At 42.3% G+C, this 19910-nt stretch overlaps 1 protein-coding gene across 5 annotated transcripts in view; it reads right to left on the bottom strand.

Moving 5' to 3' along the window:
- Scaf8 (SR-related CTD associated factor 8) overlaps positions 1 to 19910 on the bottom strand; it is a 201323-nt gene that overhangs the window by 102094 nt on the left and 79319 nt on the right. For 2 of the 5 annotated variants that reach the window (XR_008221172.1, XM_052750916.1), the window contains exon 21: positions 17789 to 19256. The exons of 1 other annotated variant lie outside the window; for it this stretch is intronic. Coding sequence is in view for 3 of the 4 variants with exons in the window: in XM_052750916.1 (XP_052606876.1) it covers positions 17803 to 19256 (1454 nt within the window). In the remaining variant the exon portion in view is untranslated. Of the gene's footprint in view, positions 1 to 8620; positions 19257 to 19910 lie in introns of those variants that run through there. 2 more of the 5 variants (XM_052750917.1, XM_052750915.1) reach the window with 1 other exon arrangement.

Here is a 19910-nt window from a genome sequence, read left to right on the forward strand (position 1 = left end):
AGGCATTCAAGTCTGAGGATCAAGCAGATGTTTAATGGTTAAAACTTTATGAGCAGTCGCAAAGAATCTGAAAATCGGCTTGGAGACTTTCGTGTCAAAACATGAGCTGTCATGTTTTACAGGCTATTACTTTCGGAAGAGAATATTCTTCCCATGATTCTAGAAATATCTGAACAGAAACTTTAATGCCACCAATCAGTGATGACACTTAAGTTTTCCCACAGAACAGCCTTCAGCCTTACATGTTAATCTTGGGAGTGCAGAAGTGTTGGAGACACTTTTTTTTTTAACTTTTCATACATGATTAAATTGTGCTTGCTCCTTATGGAGACATTGCCAGCATCTACGAGGCAGTTGTGAGCAAGGGTAAACTCTGAGAGACACCTCCCACCCCACCCCACCCTCAAAAAAATCAGAAAGGACAAACCAGTCTAGGAAATTATTTCCTCAGTCCACTCTCCGGTCTTGTACACTAAGACCTAATGAAACCTGACCTACAGGCCACATAAAAATACATCACAGGACCAGTCGCCCCCTCGCCCCAGTGCTTGCTACAGATACAGCATCATGGGTGACAGCATACAATTATACCACAGAGGACTCGGGGTAAGTTATCTCCTTAGCTGGGTGGTGGTGGCGCAGGCCTTTAATGCCAGCACTCGGGTGGCAGAGGCAGGTGGATTTCTGAGTTAGAGGTCAGCCTGGTCTACAGAAGGTGCTTCAGAAAGAGCCAGAGCAACCCACAGAGAACCCTGTCTCAAAAAACAAACAACAACAACAAAAACAAAAAAAGAGTTATCTTCTTGTCCTGGTCAGAAACAAAGGTCACATGGAGCATTTGCTAATTAATGGTCATTTAAAGAGGAAGAAAATTAAAAATATCTATGAGGAATCTGTTGTGGGAACCAGAAATGAGCCAGGGCATGGCTGTTCAGATCCTACTGTGCTACAGGCTACCTGTGAACTATGAAAAATGAAGATCTCTAGTAGATGGGTCTGTGTGGAGCTGGGGACCACAGGCTTCTAACCGCCTTTCAAAGGATGCTAAAGTTGCTGACCAAAGCATTGTATAGCAAAGACTTAAATTTTCTAGGTCTTAATGTTGGTTTTGTTTTTTATAATTCTCCTAGTTTCCTTTTTAACGTTTATGTGTTCATTCAACAAAATTCAATGTGTACAAGGAGGCAGGCACTGTGGTAGGATAGGAGATCTGATTTGTGCTCTCAAAGGTCCCAATAATGCTAAAAAAGAAAAGGGGGATGAGTTAGCAGGCAATTGCTGTGCACTTGCCAGGAACTGTGATGAGGTGTGTCTGAGAAGAAGAGGGAAAACAGAAGCCCACTCAGCAGGGGTAAGGATCCCAGGGATGCAGCAGAGGATCCTGAGAAATGACCAGTCAGATCAGACTGTATGAGTTCTCGGCTGTGCTGGGTCCTGGAGACACAGTAAGGTCAGTCCAGTAGTTCACATGTCATTAGGGAGGTCATCACACCAGGGAACGCCTCTCAGCAGATAAACGTGTCCAGCTGTATACAACTGTATAATGGTACAATAATGTCTGCATTTGCGTGTGAGGAACAATTCTGATCACATGTGTTCAGCCACTCAGTCCCACATCAACATTGTTGAGACTGGTACGAATGTGTTTAATCCCACATTTAGGGACGGGGAGGGAAGACACATGGATAAAGCTTGAACTGCCTATGGGACAGTAGAAACCCTTCTAGAAAGAGTTGGAAAGACCTGCGTATCATGGCGTGGCCAGGCTAGTCTCAAACGGGAAACAGTGGACTGAATGAACGTGAGAGAACATGGGAAATTGGGGAGTTATAACAGGGGGAGCAGACGGGGGCGGGGGGGGGCAGGAGAGGGTGATGTTCAAAGCCAGAGGAGAAGTTTCCAGAAAGCAAGTTGGAAGAAAGGGAGTTGGCACTACCACTGGATGCTGCTGAGCTGGCCAAGTACAGCAGTAAGGGGAAACAGTCCCTGGGCTGGGCAAGAAGAAACCCAATTCTAGAAGGAACACTTGGAGGAGCAGTGGTCAGAGCCGACTCCAGCTTGAGGGATGAGAAGGGGGTGCAGAAATGGACATGGAAACACTCTGCCCAAAGACCTGTCTACAACAAAGATGACACCAATAATGAGAAAGTAACAGAAGGCCAGGGGAAGTCTTACTGAGAAGTCTTACTTTTGTTCTAACAAACGTGAGAGTCAAAGCACATTAATGTGAAAACCTGACGTCACAAAGTGTGAAGGGTTAGAAAGATACAAGAAGGAGCACGGCGTTGGGAGCCAACAGGACAATGGTGCAGAGCAAGTAGCTTTGGACCTAAGGAGGGACACTCCTCCTGCAGATCTTAGCACTCCTCACGGGTTCCTGACACTGCCCTCCTTGGGGGTAGGGCTGCCCTGGGTTCTGCAGGAGCTGAGCAGCACCCAACCTCAGAACAAGCAGCCATGTCCTCCAGCACTGCTTCAGGTTCTAAAGCAGTGGTTCTCAACCTCTGGAGTGTGATCAATTTAGGGCTTAAATGACCCTTCCTTTCACAGGGGTTGCCGAAAACCATAGGGAAACCAGATGTTTACATTCCGATTCATAACAGTAGCAAAATTACAGTTATGAAGTGGCAAGGAAAATAATTTTATGGTTGGGGGTCACCATGACATGAAGAACTGTATTAAAGGCTCACAGCATCAGGAAGGTTGAGAACCACTGCTCTAAGGGGAAGTAGAGGGCCCTGGAGGGGGTGGGGGGGAGACAGGAAATGCCTTTAAGAACCACCGGCAGCTAGTGGGGCTGTAAGTCAATTGTGTGTTCTGTGATGAGTGAAAATTGTCCCTCCGGCTGAGGCAGAATGGGAGGCAGCTAACTACAGAAAGTAAAACCAAGCATGACACACACTTTCCCCTGCCTGCCTACAACACAAGTGTGCTTCCTCTTAGGGACTTTCCAGAAAACAGGGCTCAGAGGAGGCTGGGCCGCCAGATGCACTGAGGACCATCCTTGGATTTTCGTGTGACCGTCTCAGGAGTGGGATGATCTTCAAGCTCTGACTCTAAGAGAACCATCTTCTCTTGTGTCAGGATATGAGTTACAAGAACATGCATTCCATTTGTCTTATTTTTAACCCGAATAAACAATTTAAAGCTTTCAATAGGAAGGCTGATATATTTCACCTTAAAGACCATCTATTACATTCAAAACTCTGAATTTTATTACAAGACAGGAAAAAATTTTTAGTCTGATACTTTAAAATTGGGTGATACCTCTAAAAATAGTATTTTGGGGTGCTTTATCCTGCATATTTTCTTTTAATCTGTCTTCCAGCTCACCGATATTCCTAAAGAATAATATTTTATTTTTAAGTATATCAATGTTTTGCCTGCATGTATGTCTGTGCACACCACATGTATGCCATGCCCTTGAAAGTCAGAGTCCCTGGGATTGAAGTTATAGCTGTCTCATGGGTGATGGTAATTGAACTTGGGTCCTCTGAAAGAGCAGCCAGTGCTCTTAACCATTGAGCCATCTCACCAGATCTGGAAAAGAATTCATACTAACTTTCACACACTCCTCAATATTTGTGCTCAGTATTTAGGAAATAATTTAATTCTAAGAGTTCTGAAGGTTGAAATGCTGCCCACTGCCGAAGTGACAGACAGATGCTCTAACCAGATGTTACGTCCTTAAAACTTTATGTGAACATCTTATAGTTGTGGGGTATGGTTTTAACAATCTCACCCCTTTCCTAAGAAGGCTGGAAATACACAAACTTACTATACAATTTAGGCTGTGGCCGTCATAAAAGTGAAAAGAGAGCACTAGAGGAGGTCAGTATTCCCAGAGTTTGTCAATGGACTGCCAGCAACAGCGTCTTCAGAGAAGCTTCTCAAAGATTAAGGAGCTCTGACCCAGCAGCTGGGGGGTTCTCACCCAGCAGCTGGCCTCTTTTCCTTGTTCTGCATCCACACAGGTAACTCGGCTACCTTCACATGCAGCTATCCAAAGAGATCTCACAATGCATCTTGACACAGCATCTGCCTTACTCAAATGTGCTAAAATACCCCCCCACACACACACGTAGGAGGCGGTTCTTGCCTCTGCTGGGCACACCTTAGCGAAGGGACCACATATTCAGGGATATGGCGTTTTCCCTGGGCAGAACAGCCATGCTTGGTCATAGGCCTCACTGTGTCCACACCTACCTCCCTGGGGTCAAAACCATTTGGAGTTGAACTGAGCTCTAGACAAGGGTGCGGATGTGTTACAACTTGAAGCCTTTGGTATGAGGGTCCAATATCAAGTGTTTTAACCAGGCCTTGATACAAGCTGAGTAGAAAAACCACCAACAGAAGGCCAACATGTTCACATAATGACTGTAATGACAAAGATGTTTTACGTTTGGCTCCTCAGCTCCAGAGGAAGTGAAAATTGCACGTAACTCAGAAACAACTAAGGTATGCAAGTCAAAACGGGAATATTCACGTGAAGAGCAGCCTTGGCATGAATGACCCAATCAGCTACAGGCAAGTCTGAAACTAATAGAAAATCTTGTATCTATTTGTCACTAGGAATTACTAAACCAATTTGAACTCCGGAGCCAACACTAAACAAAGTGTTTCATTGGTCACTGCGATGAATTCAGTTCTCTGTTCAGTCAAATTCCAACCTAGACAAGGTTTGGAGACTCAATTTTACTTTCTTTTCATAAACACATTAGAGCTGATCTCTGGGGGAACTCAAAGATGTCAGTAAAGCCAAACGCATTGGTTCCCATGGTCACACAGTATTTGCCAATCTATGTGGGTATCCAATCACATCACTCAACCCTGGGCCAACCATTATCTCACAAATGTGGAAACTTCATCTTCAGATGAAAGCCGGGTGTTACTTAGTTGCTATAACACTTGCTCTTTTCCTAAATAGTCTTGTACTCCTCTTTCAATAGTTCATTTCCACTGGGAAATAATAAAAACATGCCAACTCTAATTCCATTTTCTCTCTTACGTTAATTCTATTTCCTCATAAAAATTTCATTCTCCAAAGATGTTCAATAATCTCCGCCTTTTTTGAATAAATAAGGTTTTAGTATTAAAAAGCAGCACAACTGTGGAGCTGTGACCATGGCCCAGCGGGTAGGGGTGCTTGCTGCCAAGCTTGACAACCTGAGTGTGAGCCCTGGAACCCACATGACAGAAGGGGAGAAGCAAGTGCAAGCTGTCCCCTAACCCTGACACCCCTGCATGCAGTGGCATTCCTGCCTCACTCCACAAACACATGAAGGCAAAAGAGGTGATCTTCAGGAAAAGTGAACTGCGTCCCAAAGTCATGGGCTGGCATGCTTCCGATTTTCAACAGTTTCACGGACAACGCTACCATCTTCCTAAGAAAACAGACAAAGGTATGACTATTTCAAGACAGACCTCGGTGAAGGGCTCCTTCCCTATCCACACCTGAAAACAAGGCCAGACTAGCAATCAGGACTTCCTGACACTCGTGGAAGGAGAGCGGGCAAACGCTGTGTGGACTGCTATTTTTGTTTCTAAATACTTCAAAGCAGCCAGCAGACACACAACTGAATATCTCCAGTCAGTGACAGCAAGGGCAGATCTCAGGGATGGCCTCACACCATGTGTACCAGTGTATAGTACAAATCACGCAACAGTTTAAGAACTAAAAACTACCAGTCAACTATGAGAAGACATTAAAACGACTGTTTCCAAACACATAATGTTGTTGGTAAAGTGCTGCGGGGTCAGGCTGAAGCTAAATCAGTGACACAGGCGTATGGCCACCTGGACAGCTGACGGGTGCTGGGGGGAGGGGCAGGGAGGGCATTTTCTTCAGTACTGGAACCACTGGTAAGTTTCCCAAGTTCCTGTAAATAACCCCCTCCACCCTTGCTCATGTAAATGACCCTAAACTCAACAAGGTACTACCCACAAACACTAGCAGAAGTCCAGAGCACAGGAGTTAGTCAGGACAGGGGCACCCAACCAGAGAAATGTCTGGAGTTTAACAAAAAAACTAACTAAAAAAATTATAACCACAAGAAACCCTACTTTACACTTTGTATATGCCTTCCGGACGCACAATGAGCCGAACGCTATCTTTCTTCTCATGTAAGCACACAGGTTCACTGAGATAAAGTACTTCATAATCCACCAGCCGAACAAAGTTTCTAACAGTGGTCAGTAAACTATCAAGTCTAAGATCCATAAAATAACCTTTGTAAGTCATGCTTGCACACACACACACACACACACCCCAGGAGGAAGGTCTGTTCCTGGACACTGACTATAAAGCAGTCCCATCAGGCACTGCTCCTTGCTGTACACCTACCGCTCCTTCACCCTGAGATCGCTCTTCTCCCAGAACTCCGTGGAGTCTCACACCAATGGCCTGAAAGAAGCTGAAGCAAGCTCACAAAAACGAGCCATCCCACGGGGGCTACAGAGACCACTAACCAGACAGTAACTTAAACAGCAATGGCGGACATACGAATCACAAGGGACTGATTCAATGACTCAAGGGACTTACGAATGCCTTTCACACCTGCCACCACTGACCCCATTTAGGAAGCCCAGCCAGTGCTCTCTCCTCTGGGGTCTCAGGTTTGGGTCAGTGGGGTCCTTTTAAGAGTTATTTTTCTAAAGCCCGAGTTGGCCCTGATGAGAAACTATTAGGCGCTAAAGTCCTAACAAGTTTCATAAACAGATGTGAGGCTTAAGAAAAAGTACTGGGGCCGGGCGGTGGTGGCGCACGCCTTTAATCCCAGCACTCGGGAGGCAGAGCCAGGCGGATCTCTGTGAGTTCGAGGCCAGCCTGGACTACCAAGTGAGTTCCAGGAAAGGCGCAAAGCTACACAGAGAAACCCTGTCTCGAAAAACCAAAAAAAAAAAAAAAAAAAGGAAAAGTACTGGCTTTGAGTTATCTACTTCTGTGAGAATATCGAAGTTAGCAATACAAAAATAGAAAGCAATCTACAAGGCTTTGTGAAGGGTGAGGCACTCAATTAAGCACATGTGTATGTGCACACATCTATTTCCAATTGTGAATTATACTGTTGGGAACTATTTTGAAATGTTAAAAATGTCAATTGCTAGAAGAAACATTTATCATGGGAGAAGGTGGGAGAGACAACCTGGCTCAACCACTCCCAGCCCGAACAGGTCTCTCCCTGCTCAGGAAGCCTTTGTGTGTGTTTGACACTGCGCAGCAACAAGAAGCGGGGCTCTGCGCCATGTCCTTGTCTACCAGGCCAATCCCAGGAAGCTTTACAAGAGAAAAATCAAAGGAGTAGAGAACTGTCCAAAGGAAAAACAAAACCAACCTGGTGGAACTGAATGACCAAGCAGAGCGTTTGCCTCCATGTGTGATTCTACAAACGGTGGTCCTGCAAGACCTGGTTATCCCTTTAAAACCATTTCTACCTGATGTCGGGGGCTTTAGAAAGCACCTAGGCAAGTATCACCCCATTCACCGAGCACACTCGAATTAGCTAGTTAAAAGGAAACTCGACAGCCGGGCGGTGGTGGCGCACGCCTTTAATCCCAGCACTCGGGAGGCAGAGCCAGGCGGATCTCTGTGAGTTCGAGGCCAGCCTGGGCTACCAAGTGAGTTCCAGGAAAGGCGCAAAGCTACACAGAGAAACCCTGTCTCGAAAAACCAAAAAAAAAAAAAAAAAAAAAAAGGAAACTCGAGTGTATTCCCAGGTACTTTTCATCTGTTGTTCTTCACATGTGCAAGTCCCACACCCACATGCCTGCTTTTACTACCATATAAATGGAACTGTTCAGGGAATGGAGGGGGCTCCTTTCTGGCCCCATGTAAACAGTAATTTGGAACTCACTCTTCCTCACATAGATGGCAGTGGGAATCACTGATTCTTTCCCTTGAGCTTTGGAATGGGAGCACAGGGCACGCAGACCACTCGTTCTTCTCCATTTGAAGTCCTTTCATCGGTCCCTCTGGTCCAACAGTAAAAAGCACACTCACAGGATTGTGCCTTTTCAGCTATGGCCTTCTAGATGAAGAAACAATTTTAGCTGTCACCTCAGGAGTCAGTTGTTCTTTTTCCTACTTATTAATCTGGTAAGGAAATGACTGCTCTCTATCTGAAGACACAGATAAGGGTAACTTTCGCTTTGTTTTTTGAGGCAGGGCTTCTCTTCATAACCTCTGGCTGTCCTGCAACTCATTCTGTAGACAAAGCTGGCCTCCAACTCAGCAATCTACCTCCCTCCCCCTGCCTCCTGAGCGATGGGATTTAATGCATGCGCCAGCCACCACTGCCTGGCCTAATTTTGACATTTTGTAACTGCCAATGTGGCTGACGTTTCTACTCTGTCTTTCTAAACTGCCTGCTTCTAAATCACTGGGTCTAGAATTACACTAGACAGACTGAAAGTCCAGGACACTGTAGGAACTACAGATTTGAAGTACCAGCTACTTTCTCTCTCTCTCCCCCAAACAGAACTCTTTCGAGATCCTGAATTCTAATACTTAAGAATGAAATGGTTCATAATCTGCTCACGTTCTCAATATCATATGGTGGGGAGGCATAATAGAAATTTTTAAAAACTCTAAATACAATACAATGAGTCAGACACAACCCAATGAAGTGATCAACACAATTTATTTCCAGGATTAACAATTTTTTAAGCATGGATATATTCAAGGGAGAAGTCTTTGTTTTGCTCAATTTCAAAAGAATCGATCTTTTCCAATTATCACTGGGGGTGATACCCTGAAAAACCTGATTTCCTCATTTTATTGCATAAGAAATTCAGCAATACTGACTTATTCAAGAAACTGTAACTACCTGGACATGATTCAGACAATGAACGACAGGAAGGAAGCTCTTAAGGCACCTCTTTCAATGATGGGCCCTCCACCTAGGACATCAGATCAGGGTCCTGTCACTGGCCTCAAGAGTCGGGGATTCAGACACATAGCACACTTCTAAAACCTATAGCACTCCAAGAACTACACAATGTCCTTGCCTCTCTGACTCTGGGTTCTAATACCTAATTCTGCATAAATAATTCCTTAATTGTTGCTATTACCATAGAGCACTAACTTGCCTGATTCACCAGGGCTACACTCGCCACAATGAACAGCCATCTAGAGAGTGTACCATGGTGTAGAAGTGCTGGGTGCTCCTCATATACTACTCACGGAAATTCTCAATTTCAGTAAAAGCTACCGGGGTCATTGTTCAGACATCTACTCAGTCTGGACCTTTCCATGCTTGCCTAATTAAGATTTCAGTAAGATTTATGTTGTTTGTTTGTTTTTTTAACTTGATACTGCTGGCTAATTGTGTGAAAAATTGAGAAAGGTTTCAAGTTACACTGTATTTTTAAAATGCCATGCGTACTAAGCCACTGAAATAGCAAAGAATGGGTCATACTGTTGTGGGATGTTCTGTATGCTGTGAGAATGTGTTGCTATGATTGATTGATAAATAAAACACTGATTGGCCAGTAGCCAGGCAGGAAGTATAGGATAGGCGGGATAAGCAGAGAGGAAAATTCTGGGAAGTGGAAGGCTGAGGCAGGAGACGCTGCCAGCCGCCGCCATGGGAAACAACATGTAAGATACCTGTAAGCTACGAGCCATGTGGCAAGGTATAGATTTATAGAAATGGGTTAATTTAAGATATAGGATCTAGCTAGCAAGAAGCTTGAGCCATTAGGCCAAACAGTTTAAATAATATAAACCTCTGTGTATTTACTTGGGGGACGCTAGTGGGAGAGAACTGTCCTGACTGCTGGCAGGCCGGGACACAGGAAAACATCAGCTACATCATACAGTTCAACAAGTAAACAAAACAGAAAATATAAATATTGCCAGTTTTTTGATAACATGACAAAATGAATCAAAATGGACTTGAGTGCACACTTTTAGAGTGCTATTTAATGACACCTAAAAACCATCCACCTTTACAAATCCACGTTCTTTCCCTTTCATTCAGGAGGATCAAACCTGGGGACACACACATACTAGACATGCTCCATTGCTGAGTCCTGGTTCATCAACCATTTTTTAATGGAACAATTCACAGAGGCTGCTTGCTGTGATGTAACAATAGTATTACTGGATTTTCTCTGCACATTCCACTAGCTCAAGTGTTAATGGGCAAGTACGGGCATTACACATTCACCTGAAAAGGTAGGCAGTATGGAATATCCTGTTTAATGGTTCGCAATGAACTTCAGTAGTTTTAAATTTCACTGTTGTAACAGCCAAAGTGATTTTATAATGGAGCTCCATAAATACAGACTGTTACTCTGATGTGTCTACTCTTTCCACTATGCTCTAGGGGGTCAATTTACATGGATTTTATATAGTTACGCAGTTTAGTCTTAGGCTGCTGTAGATGGGGTCATTAGTGCCCCTCAAAATATTCTGAGATACGTCAGAGCTCTTAACACATACATGCACTGACAGAAGATGATGGTGCGAAGACACAACCCGTCCAGAGACAGTAGGCAGACACCAGCATGAGGAATCCGCAACTCAAGAACAGCTCAGGGGTGGCTGAGAACAACCAGAAGATTGGGGTGGGGGGGCTATCTCCAGGGCCTGGGGGAAGGGGGAGAAGGGCTTTGCTGACTCATGCTGCTAGCTGCTAGCTACTATACTTCTTGGTAAGTTGCTATATCAGCTCCAGGAAGCTCCCCAACATAGTCCGCTTACTAACACCACAGCTCTACCAAAGGTGAGAACTACAGCCTTGGCAAGCACAGCTTTGAAGTCAGTAAAGTTGGGGGGGGGGGGGGGGAGCACACACATGCAAGCCAAGAGTGGTGGACAGGAGAGCACTGTCTTGTTTAAAAACAACAGAGGTATCTGAGCCTCCTCAGTGACTATTTCTGAAGATAAACTGTATACAATGCTTGCCACACAGGGGTTAAAACTCTTTCTACTCCAAGCACTTCTAGGCCTGTAGTGAGAAAACTAACACAGTCGTGGACATGGACTACTGGGGCCAACAATTGAAAACATAATAGATTCAGAAAAGGCTCCAAGTAAAGGGTTAGGAAGCCTCTCCATCTAAAGGGCTCAAAGGAGGAAAGGTCTAGTTTACACAGCACATGTATTAAACTAGTAAAGGACATGTCCAGACAGCTACTGTAAAAACTGACTACCAATGAAATAGGAAACTTCCATTATAAAAAAAAAAAAAAATCAGAGGAACATTTTATTTCATGTAATAATCATAAACAAAATAATCAGATTTGCTAAGATTAGCAGGAATGGGAGTTTACCTAACAAATTCTATGAGCATGTCCTCTGAGGGGAAGACTGGGCAGTAAAATGGCCACCATTCATTGCTGGTTCTAGGACTCTGAAAACAGTGTCACGACAATATGTAAACTAAGTTTGTATGAATCTAGCTTAGGGATGTGAATACTTGAAGAATCCTGTTATGCATTTTAATATGGAAAAATAATTGTAAATTAACTATTAGTACAAAGTGCAAAGGCTAGCCTCTAAACTGTATGAATTCAAGTGGAAAGCAAGCATTAATAATTCTCAATGTATGTACTATTACTTCATACTTTGTTTAATCCAAGCCCAATGGACTATTTATAGAATGGTTGATACAAAGAAACAGATTACTAAATCTTGATTATACATACAGTGCATAAAACTGAATTTTTGAAGTTGACAAAACCACCCTCTCCAACGCAAATCTGCAAAGAAGTCCTCACTGGTTACAGAGCATCTTCAAGGAGAAAGGGAAATGGAAAAGGGTTTTCACATTTTATTTGTGAGCAAAGTGTTTTCTAAACGAAACCTTATTTAGCATCAATGCAATACAAACCTGCCTTCACACTAGTTGAAAGGACATCATTGCGCAAACTTAAAACCATTAAGTGAGTTCTTAGATATTCTAAGAGGAGGAACAACAATGTACATGTGTAACCACAAAAAGGGGACTTAAGTGCTTAATGCAACCATAAATCCTAAAAAGCCTGGTTGGGCATTTTCAGAACTGGCATACACTAATTTCAAAACCTGGTAACAGGGTTTCAAAGTTCACTCTAATACAAACTGAGACTTAAGGAAGCCACTTACACCTGTGACTTAAGTTTCTCCCAAGCAAAACAGATACTACAAAGACTACTTCCCAAGATGGTCACAGGATTGCCCCACAAACACGATGCAATTGTTATTCCACTCAACACAGTATGCATCCTGAGTATTAGCTATGGGTATCTTCAGTGATGAAGACTGTCTAGCTACGAAGAAATAAAGACTGGAGGTTCAGTAGCTTTCGCAAAGACATTCTAGCAACTGGTAAGGCCAGTTTGAAAACCCAAAAGCAGTAATTTCTTCTTCTCTTCTTCAACTTGTCAGTCACAAAATAGAAAACTATTACTGCTTATTATATTTTTTGTTAAAGACACAGATCCACTATGTGACTCAGGCTGAACTCAAGATCTTATTGCTTCAGACTCCTGAGTGGCCTGTGTTCTATGACATTCAACAAGCTACGGTATTAAAATGCTGGAAACAGCCTAGAGATCAGGGTGGGGAAGCAACTCCCTTTTAATACGGGTCACAATTTCAGTTTCCAGCCCTGCCTGCTCCTGTACAGCCTGGAATTCTGGGAGCAATGGCAGATAGGGTAGGAGGAGACAAAGAACATTTGCACTCAAGTCCCCTGCATTCAGAAAGTCTGCTGTGGTGGACTCAATCAACTTCAGATTCAGACGACAAGTGTTTGAAAACTCAGAAGAATCTATATTGAACACACAAACTCTTTCTTTGGTCATTATCCCCTTAAACAACATTAAACAACAGAGTGTAATAACTACCAAGCCTACATCACAGTTACTAGGCTTAAAAGGAAATCTGAGCTGACTTAAAGTACATGGAAGGACAAAACTGAGCACCTGTAGATTTTGGTACCTGGGGGAAAAGTCTCAGTACCAATTCCCTGCAGGCTGCTTCAGGGGATAACGTGTACAGGTATGAAACCATGTATCTGGTCTTATGCAAAGTGTACACTCATTAAACCATATATCTGGTCTTATGCAAAGTGTACACTCATTAAACCATGCATCTGGCTCTGTGCAAATGTATTCTCAGCTTACTGCATGAAGCAGCTAATATTTTACATAATTAGAAGTTACCCCATTACACTTTTCTCCCCCTTTGATACAGTAACAAAAGGAAAAAGGTAAAGGAGGGGAGAGAAAAGGAGGCTCAAAGTATTTGTTCTCTATCTTCCACAATCTTCAGAACAAAGCAAGGTAATTCTAAGTGCACACGAGATGAAAACCCTGCTTACGGAGGCAGGGGTGGGTGGGTGGGTGGGGGAGCAAGGAGCCTATCTGGAGAAACTACTTATGTGTGTCAGTTCCTGATGTAAGACCCATCTAGGCAGTCCTCGTAATGACACTGATGCCAGTTCCTGACCAATTTAATCATAACAAATTTGTCCACTAAAGGTTCTTTCTGAAATTAAAATACCCAATTACATGATAAAGTAGAAGTTTGAGTAACCCTATAAAAAGCACATGTAAGTAAAGCAAATGCTTCCTGTAGTCATCTTACTGATTTCTTCTCAATTCTTTTCTTGGTGCAATAGTTCATTTTTAAAAATAGGAATTTAAACTATGATGATCTCTACATTTTAGTCTCTCTCCAGCATCAATTGCCATAAATGTATTGTTACATCACTAAAAAGTTCTATGAAACTAGAATATTTTAAGTAGAAAACAATTTAAAGAGTATTTTGTGTAAGCCAGGTATGGTGACTAATGCACACTTGTAATCCTACCACTAGGGAGCAGAGGGACTGTCATGAGTTCAAGGCCAGCCTAAGCTACAGGTGAGACCCTGGCCTAAAACTGAGAGGAGGAGGGAACATATTCAATGTGTATCTGGAACGGGAGTACGTAGGTGGGATTCAGCAGAAAACACACTAAAGAAGGTATGTCAACATAGCTTACACACATGTCTATGAGTGTGTCATAAAACCTCTCAGAAGTCTTCAGTCTGTAGTGACTACTCGCACAGTTCTTACAATTTTCAGGGCTCCAGGTGCCTGTAACACTCCCTAGAAAGCGGGGAACCATAGGGAACAGCACACTACAAAATCACTTTCTGTGTGTACCTATATTAAAGTATGCCATTATAGGTTTTAATGTTTGCCTTCACCAAATCTTTTTTTCTTTAGATGTGAACATTAAATTTTTAGTGCCCACAGCTCACAAGGTCTTATAGAGGCTATATTTTATATAAAAACCACAGCAAGAACACTTAGGAAAAACATAATTCTATGTCACCCTATAGCATCTGTGATTAAATAACTTAGTGTTTTATCTGCCTGCCTTAAAAATGAATTACAGATATTTGTTCTCATCTTCTGCAGTACGTAAGTAAAATATTTGTTTGTAAAGAGGAAAAATGTAAAAGGTACTGAAATATTTTACTAACACAGCACCTAGTAAATAATATAAAGGCACATAAGGTATAGCAAAAATATTTTAATTGAATATACAATGCCCTTGGCTCAAAGGTCATGCCCATTTGAATACACAGTGAGGAAAATATAATATTCTTGGAATCACTTACTCAGTGGATCTGTATTAAATGGGCAGGAAATGTATCGAGATTCACTCACTAGCAGTAATATTCACGCATGTTCACTACACTGTCTACTTAGTAAATCCTTTTTCTTTGATTCTATGACCCTTTTAACTCGAAATATCTCTGAGTTAGGAATTATTTTATAGTCACTGGTATGTCTTACTGGAAACAGCCTGTTTCTGAGTAGTGTTGCTTGCAATTAATGGCATTTTACCCAATGAAATTTGCTATGTTTTAAAAAGTAACTTTAAAAAATAGCATTGCTCCTGGTTCTCAGCATTCCTAGGTGTCCAGTCGCTTCATAAAGTGTAATCTTTCACAAAAGTGGGGATGGAAAACTGAATAAAACAGCCCAATTCCCAGGATAAGAATGAAGTTACACGGAATTACCTTGAGTTTAAATGGCATTCTTACCATTTGGACCTTCCCATTAACTTCCGATTCTTTCCTTACCTAGAGTGACCTACAATGAGCATCCGACCCCGAATGCTGCTCATGCAGATGGCTTTGTCACATGTTTCTATGCACTGCAGAAGTTATCAACTGCACTGTACACACACTAATGCTAAGAACAGAGCTCAAGATCAATGAAATGTTTACAGATTAAAAAAATAATTAATTCAGTCTGCTAAACTACAAAGAAGAGTGTGGCATCACAGTAAAACTATGCGGGGCTGTGGAGTGTATCTCAGTGGGAGAGCACCCAGCATGCAACTGGCCAGGGGTCCACCCCAGCAACAAACAAATGCACACTATGTGACTGAGTGTCTCGTACAGTACTGCCCACAAACCCACCAAGCACTGTATGAGGGGGTTGGGCCACTGCTCACATATTCCAGTTGGCACCATTCTAGTGACAGAGCTGTGATCAACGGCATACAAAATAGGGCAGGTCCTAAGCCAAACCTATCAGATAAAACAATTAACTTTTCTCTGGAGTATTTAAGTGCTGGTGAAGGAAATTCTAGTTCAGTCAACAGGGCTAGGTATTTCTTTCCTTAACATTATATAACTAGAGAAGGGCACGGGAGGAATGAAGTCATTTCTTTTAAATCATACAAGAGTCCCCATGCTCAAGATGACACAGTGATGACAGCTGATGAGGTTGGTTAACTTGCACTTTCTAGAACCTCCAAACCAGTGCAAGTGCAACCCACCTCAAGCACCCACAAGAAGAGCAAAGGCTTAGAATGTTTTTTAGAAAAATCACTAACAAACAAGTCTTATTTATATTGCTACTTAACTTGAACAAACGTCCATTAATTTTGATCAGAGTAATTGGAACTAAAGTTGTTTTGAGAAACTGTACTTAGTATCATTTCCTAAGGTCAAAGGCAGTCTTTCCTGAACGTTTACTTTGCCCTAAATTTGCAACTTTGACTCTGTCCTAAGGGAAAGACCTGAAATAAAAATCAGACTATCGACTGGGTTACTTTGGAACTAAACATTCAAACCCTCCTACGCTTACCTACTTTCCCCAAATTATGAAATATATTATGTCCTATTATCTGTATTTACACCATGTGAGAAAAGGACTAACTGTGGCCACAGAAGTTATAGCTCTCTAGATGACCACCACAAGGGTACACAAACAAATCGTATTGGACATGGCTGCTGTGCTGTTATGGCTTAGAAACTTTAGCTAGAGCAAAGGATGAACTCCTGAAAATGACTGCTCAGGATCATAGGAAAGCTTTCCACTGGAAATTAAAAAATATCGATGGCTCTTTTTTTACATGTATATACTATATGTAGAAAACTCAAAAGAAAACAGCAAATAAATGAAACTTAAGGGCAAAAGCAAACAAGAAGCCAACCTCAATTTCTTCTCTTCAGTTTACCTTAGAGTCTTGTCTAAACAATGTAACCCAGAGCCTACAAAACACATGATGGACACTTTATTCCTGGTATATCAAAATCTCTTAAGTCCATCAACACCAGTATACATTTTGTGCAATCAAGAAACTCATGGTGGGCACGTGAACTGCACTTCTTAATGACAGTATTATCTACACAGAACAGCAAATAGAGCGTGAAAAGTGAAAACTTGGAAGAACTTAAGTGCAATCTGACTACATGCTGCACCTGGCTTTATGTTCAGCTGTATTAAACAAAATACTGCAGAACTGCCTCTTGGCCAATATACTTCTTTCTAATTTCTTCATATTTACCAAGATTGAAAACTATAACCAAAAGCAATGTTAATTTATCCAATGTTTCCAATTTTCTATCAAGTTTTAAAGAGTATGTTATTAAACTTTTAAAAAACATTCTACCTTTTCTCTGTATAAGCATAGAGACAGACATACAGAGAAAGAAAAACTACATGGCTTATACAATAAATATACATGGGTACTGCGTACATATTAATCAGACTGCATGGTTTTTATATAAAAGCATACAGGTTTTTACCACCACATAACTCTTCATTGTTGTTAAAGTGTAATGGGGAACTTCCACAGCTAAGTGCATGCTACTAACAATTCAGTTTTAAGAATTTGTAGGTTAAAAAAATACAATTCCTAGAACACTGTTATCAAACAAGTAAGTTTTATTGGCATCTAAAAACAAAATTCACCCAACATTGAAACGTATTTTAATGTTTACGTTGTTTGCTTTTTCTTTTCTTTTTTACTCACTGCAGTATGAGGAACAAATCACACACACTTACTTTGGAGGAACAGAGACCATAGTGGAGATTTTCACAAAATCACTTTTTAAAATCTCTGTATTATGCTCCTCAAGAATCTAGAGCCAGTCCTTGCATAAAATGTCACAGCTTTGTTACCTTAAAATCCTGCAGCAGCCTAGAGATAGGAAGAAGATGTGCCACACCCTGCTGTTCTGCAATTACGTCATTACCATAGCCAACCCAACGACAGTGTCTAAAACCCTCTCTTCCATAGGAAGTCTCCGACAAGCTGTTAGCATCTCCTTGACGTTAAAAGAATCTGGGGCAACATTTATACTTTATCAGAAAAATAAAAAAATGTTTACCTACCATGTTCATATTAAGAACAATGTCTCTACAAGTCAGTTGTACAATAATTTTAAGAGAAAGGTGAACATGAACATCAGATTAACTTAGTTCTGGCAGATAAACGTGAACAACTCTGGTGCAGTCAGCCATTACCCTCTTACAGAGATGACAACTGTACAAAAGGTTTCTTTTACCTACTGAGCGATGGTTATGTCCCCTCAGTCTCTGTGCTCTCTACCACCACTGCTTCACTTTCTACATCAGCAACTGTGCCGCTCTCCTCCTTGTCTACGTCACCTGAAGATGCCAGTTTGTCATAGAGTTCAGGGTCCTTCTGTACTGGTAAAGGCGGTGGCTGAGCATGCCTCTCTGTATTTTCACCGTTAACTTGAGGCACATTATCACCTTTTCGTTGAGAAGTGGCCCCTTCGAAATAATCAAACACCCGAGCATGAGGAGGGGGGACCCAAGTGTTTTGAATTCTATCTCGTCCAAGACGATTTCCATTAATTTCTCTGCAGAAATCAAAATCTCTGTCATCCCTATCCCTCTGCCTCTCCCAGGGTCTTCTGCGGTCATCAAAATCTCTGTGAACTTCTTGTGCAAATCCTCTGTTCCAAGGACCACTTCTAGGATCAAATCGGTAACTTCCAGCCCGAAATCTACCTCTTTCTTCATGTAAGCCTTTTGGACCACCAAAGACAGGCAGAACTCGATGCTCTCTCTCATCAAAATCTCTATGCCCCCAAGGCTTCTCTGGGGGAAAGCCAAAGTGGTCTCTTCGACCAAGATGATCTAGACCTGGCCTCACAAGATTCTCTCTCATGTCCATAGGAGGTCTTCCAAAATGATCCCTACCATCTAATGGAGGCCTTCCAGGGCCTTCTCGGGGATCTATAGGTCGCCCAACCACATCCCTAACATCCACCGGGGGAGGTCTATTAATGCCCTCTCTTGTTTCTACAGGAGGAAAACGGTAATCTCTATCCCCTTCCTGCTGAATACTGTCATTCCCAAGTGGTATTCGTTTATCTGGGTTGGGAACATTGTCTATACTTGGTCTTCCAGGAGCCAGAAAAGGTCTTTCTGGCTGACTAAAAAGATCTCCAGGAGGAAAAGGTCCACGGGGTGGCGGGTGAAGAGCTGCATCAAGTACCGATGGGGGAGGGATCCCCCTCTGGGGAGGGATTCCAGGCTGTAGTAAAGGGAATCTTGGTCCAGGAGCCTGTGGTATCAGTCCTGGACGGATGTCTAACATTGGCAATGCAGGCATCCTTTGAGCTGGGATAGTTAAGGGAGGTAAGTTTTGAGGTCCAATTGGTGGCTGTGTTCCCAAAAGTCCAGCAGGATTTGAAACATTTGGTGGCTGTAGTCCTACAAGTCCAGAGTTGTTAGGCAAGTTTGGAGGCAGTACCCCAAGAAGTCCAGAGCCACTCGACACATTTGGTGGCTGTATGCCCAAAATTCCAGAGTTATTTAGAATATTTGGTGGCTGGGCTCCAATAATCGCAGCATTACTGGAAACATTAGCTGGCCGAACCCCCAGAATTTCAGAATTACTTGACACATTTGGTCTCTGCACACACAGGATCCCAGAGGTGTTTGCGGGGCCAGGTGGCTGTGCTAACATTGCAGCACTACTTGGAATATCATTTGGAATCACTACAACAGAAAGAGAAGAAATCATCTAAAGTAAGTTATTGTTATAAAAAGGAAATAAATTATTAATGCTATAATTTCCACTAATGAACTTCAGCTACCTCCCCTCAAAGAATCATACGTTACCAGAGACAGCATGAACATCAGACCTAAGATTACGATTAGTACACAGAGTAAAATTCACATGTTTAGATAAAATACTCTGCACAAATTTTTTCAAACAAAAATGTCAAGTGTGTTTGCATGTGATTAAGATACCAAACAATGGGCCCATTAAAAATTATTTAATGCTTTCAAACACCATTTTTAGCTAGATAATAATCTGGTACAGTATCTGGTATTCAACCAAGAGTTGCTGACCCTCGTCTTCTGACCACAATGCCCAAGAGCAGCAGCATCATCAAAGGGGGAGTGTGCTGGGTCTTAATTAAAAGGTCTAAAAACCAGTATTATTCTGAATAGACTATCTTTTGTAACTGTCTTAACAACACTGGGCATTAAAGTAAGGCAAGTGCCTAGCACTGAGCTACGTCTCCAACCCTTGAGTAATGTCACGTCTTCTTAAGGGACACTGCAGAGCACGGAGAGAACACGTGTGAAAAAACGGCAGTACCACTTTACAATTTAGTACAAGATACATTTCACGTCTAGGGTTTT

Source organism: Peromyscus californicus, unplaced genomic scaffold (genome assembly GCF_007827085.1).
Source record: "Peromyscus californicus insignis strain IS unplaced genomic scaffold, ASM782708v3 Scaffold_22__1_contigs__length_63687245, whole genome shotgun sequence".
NCBI classification, from domain to species: Eukaryota; Metazoa; Chordata; class Mammalia; order Rodentia; family Cricetidae; genus Peromyscus; species Peromyscus californicus.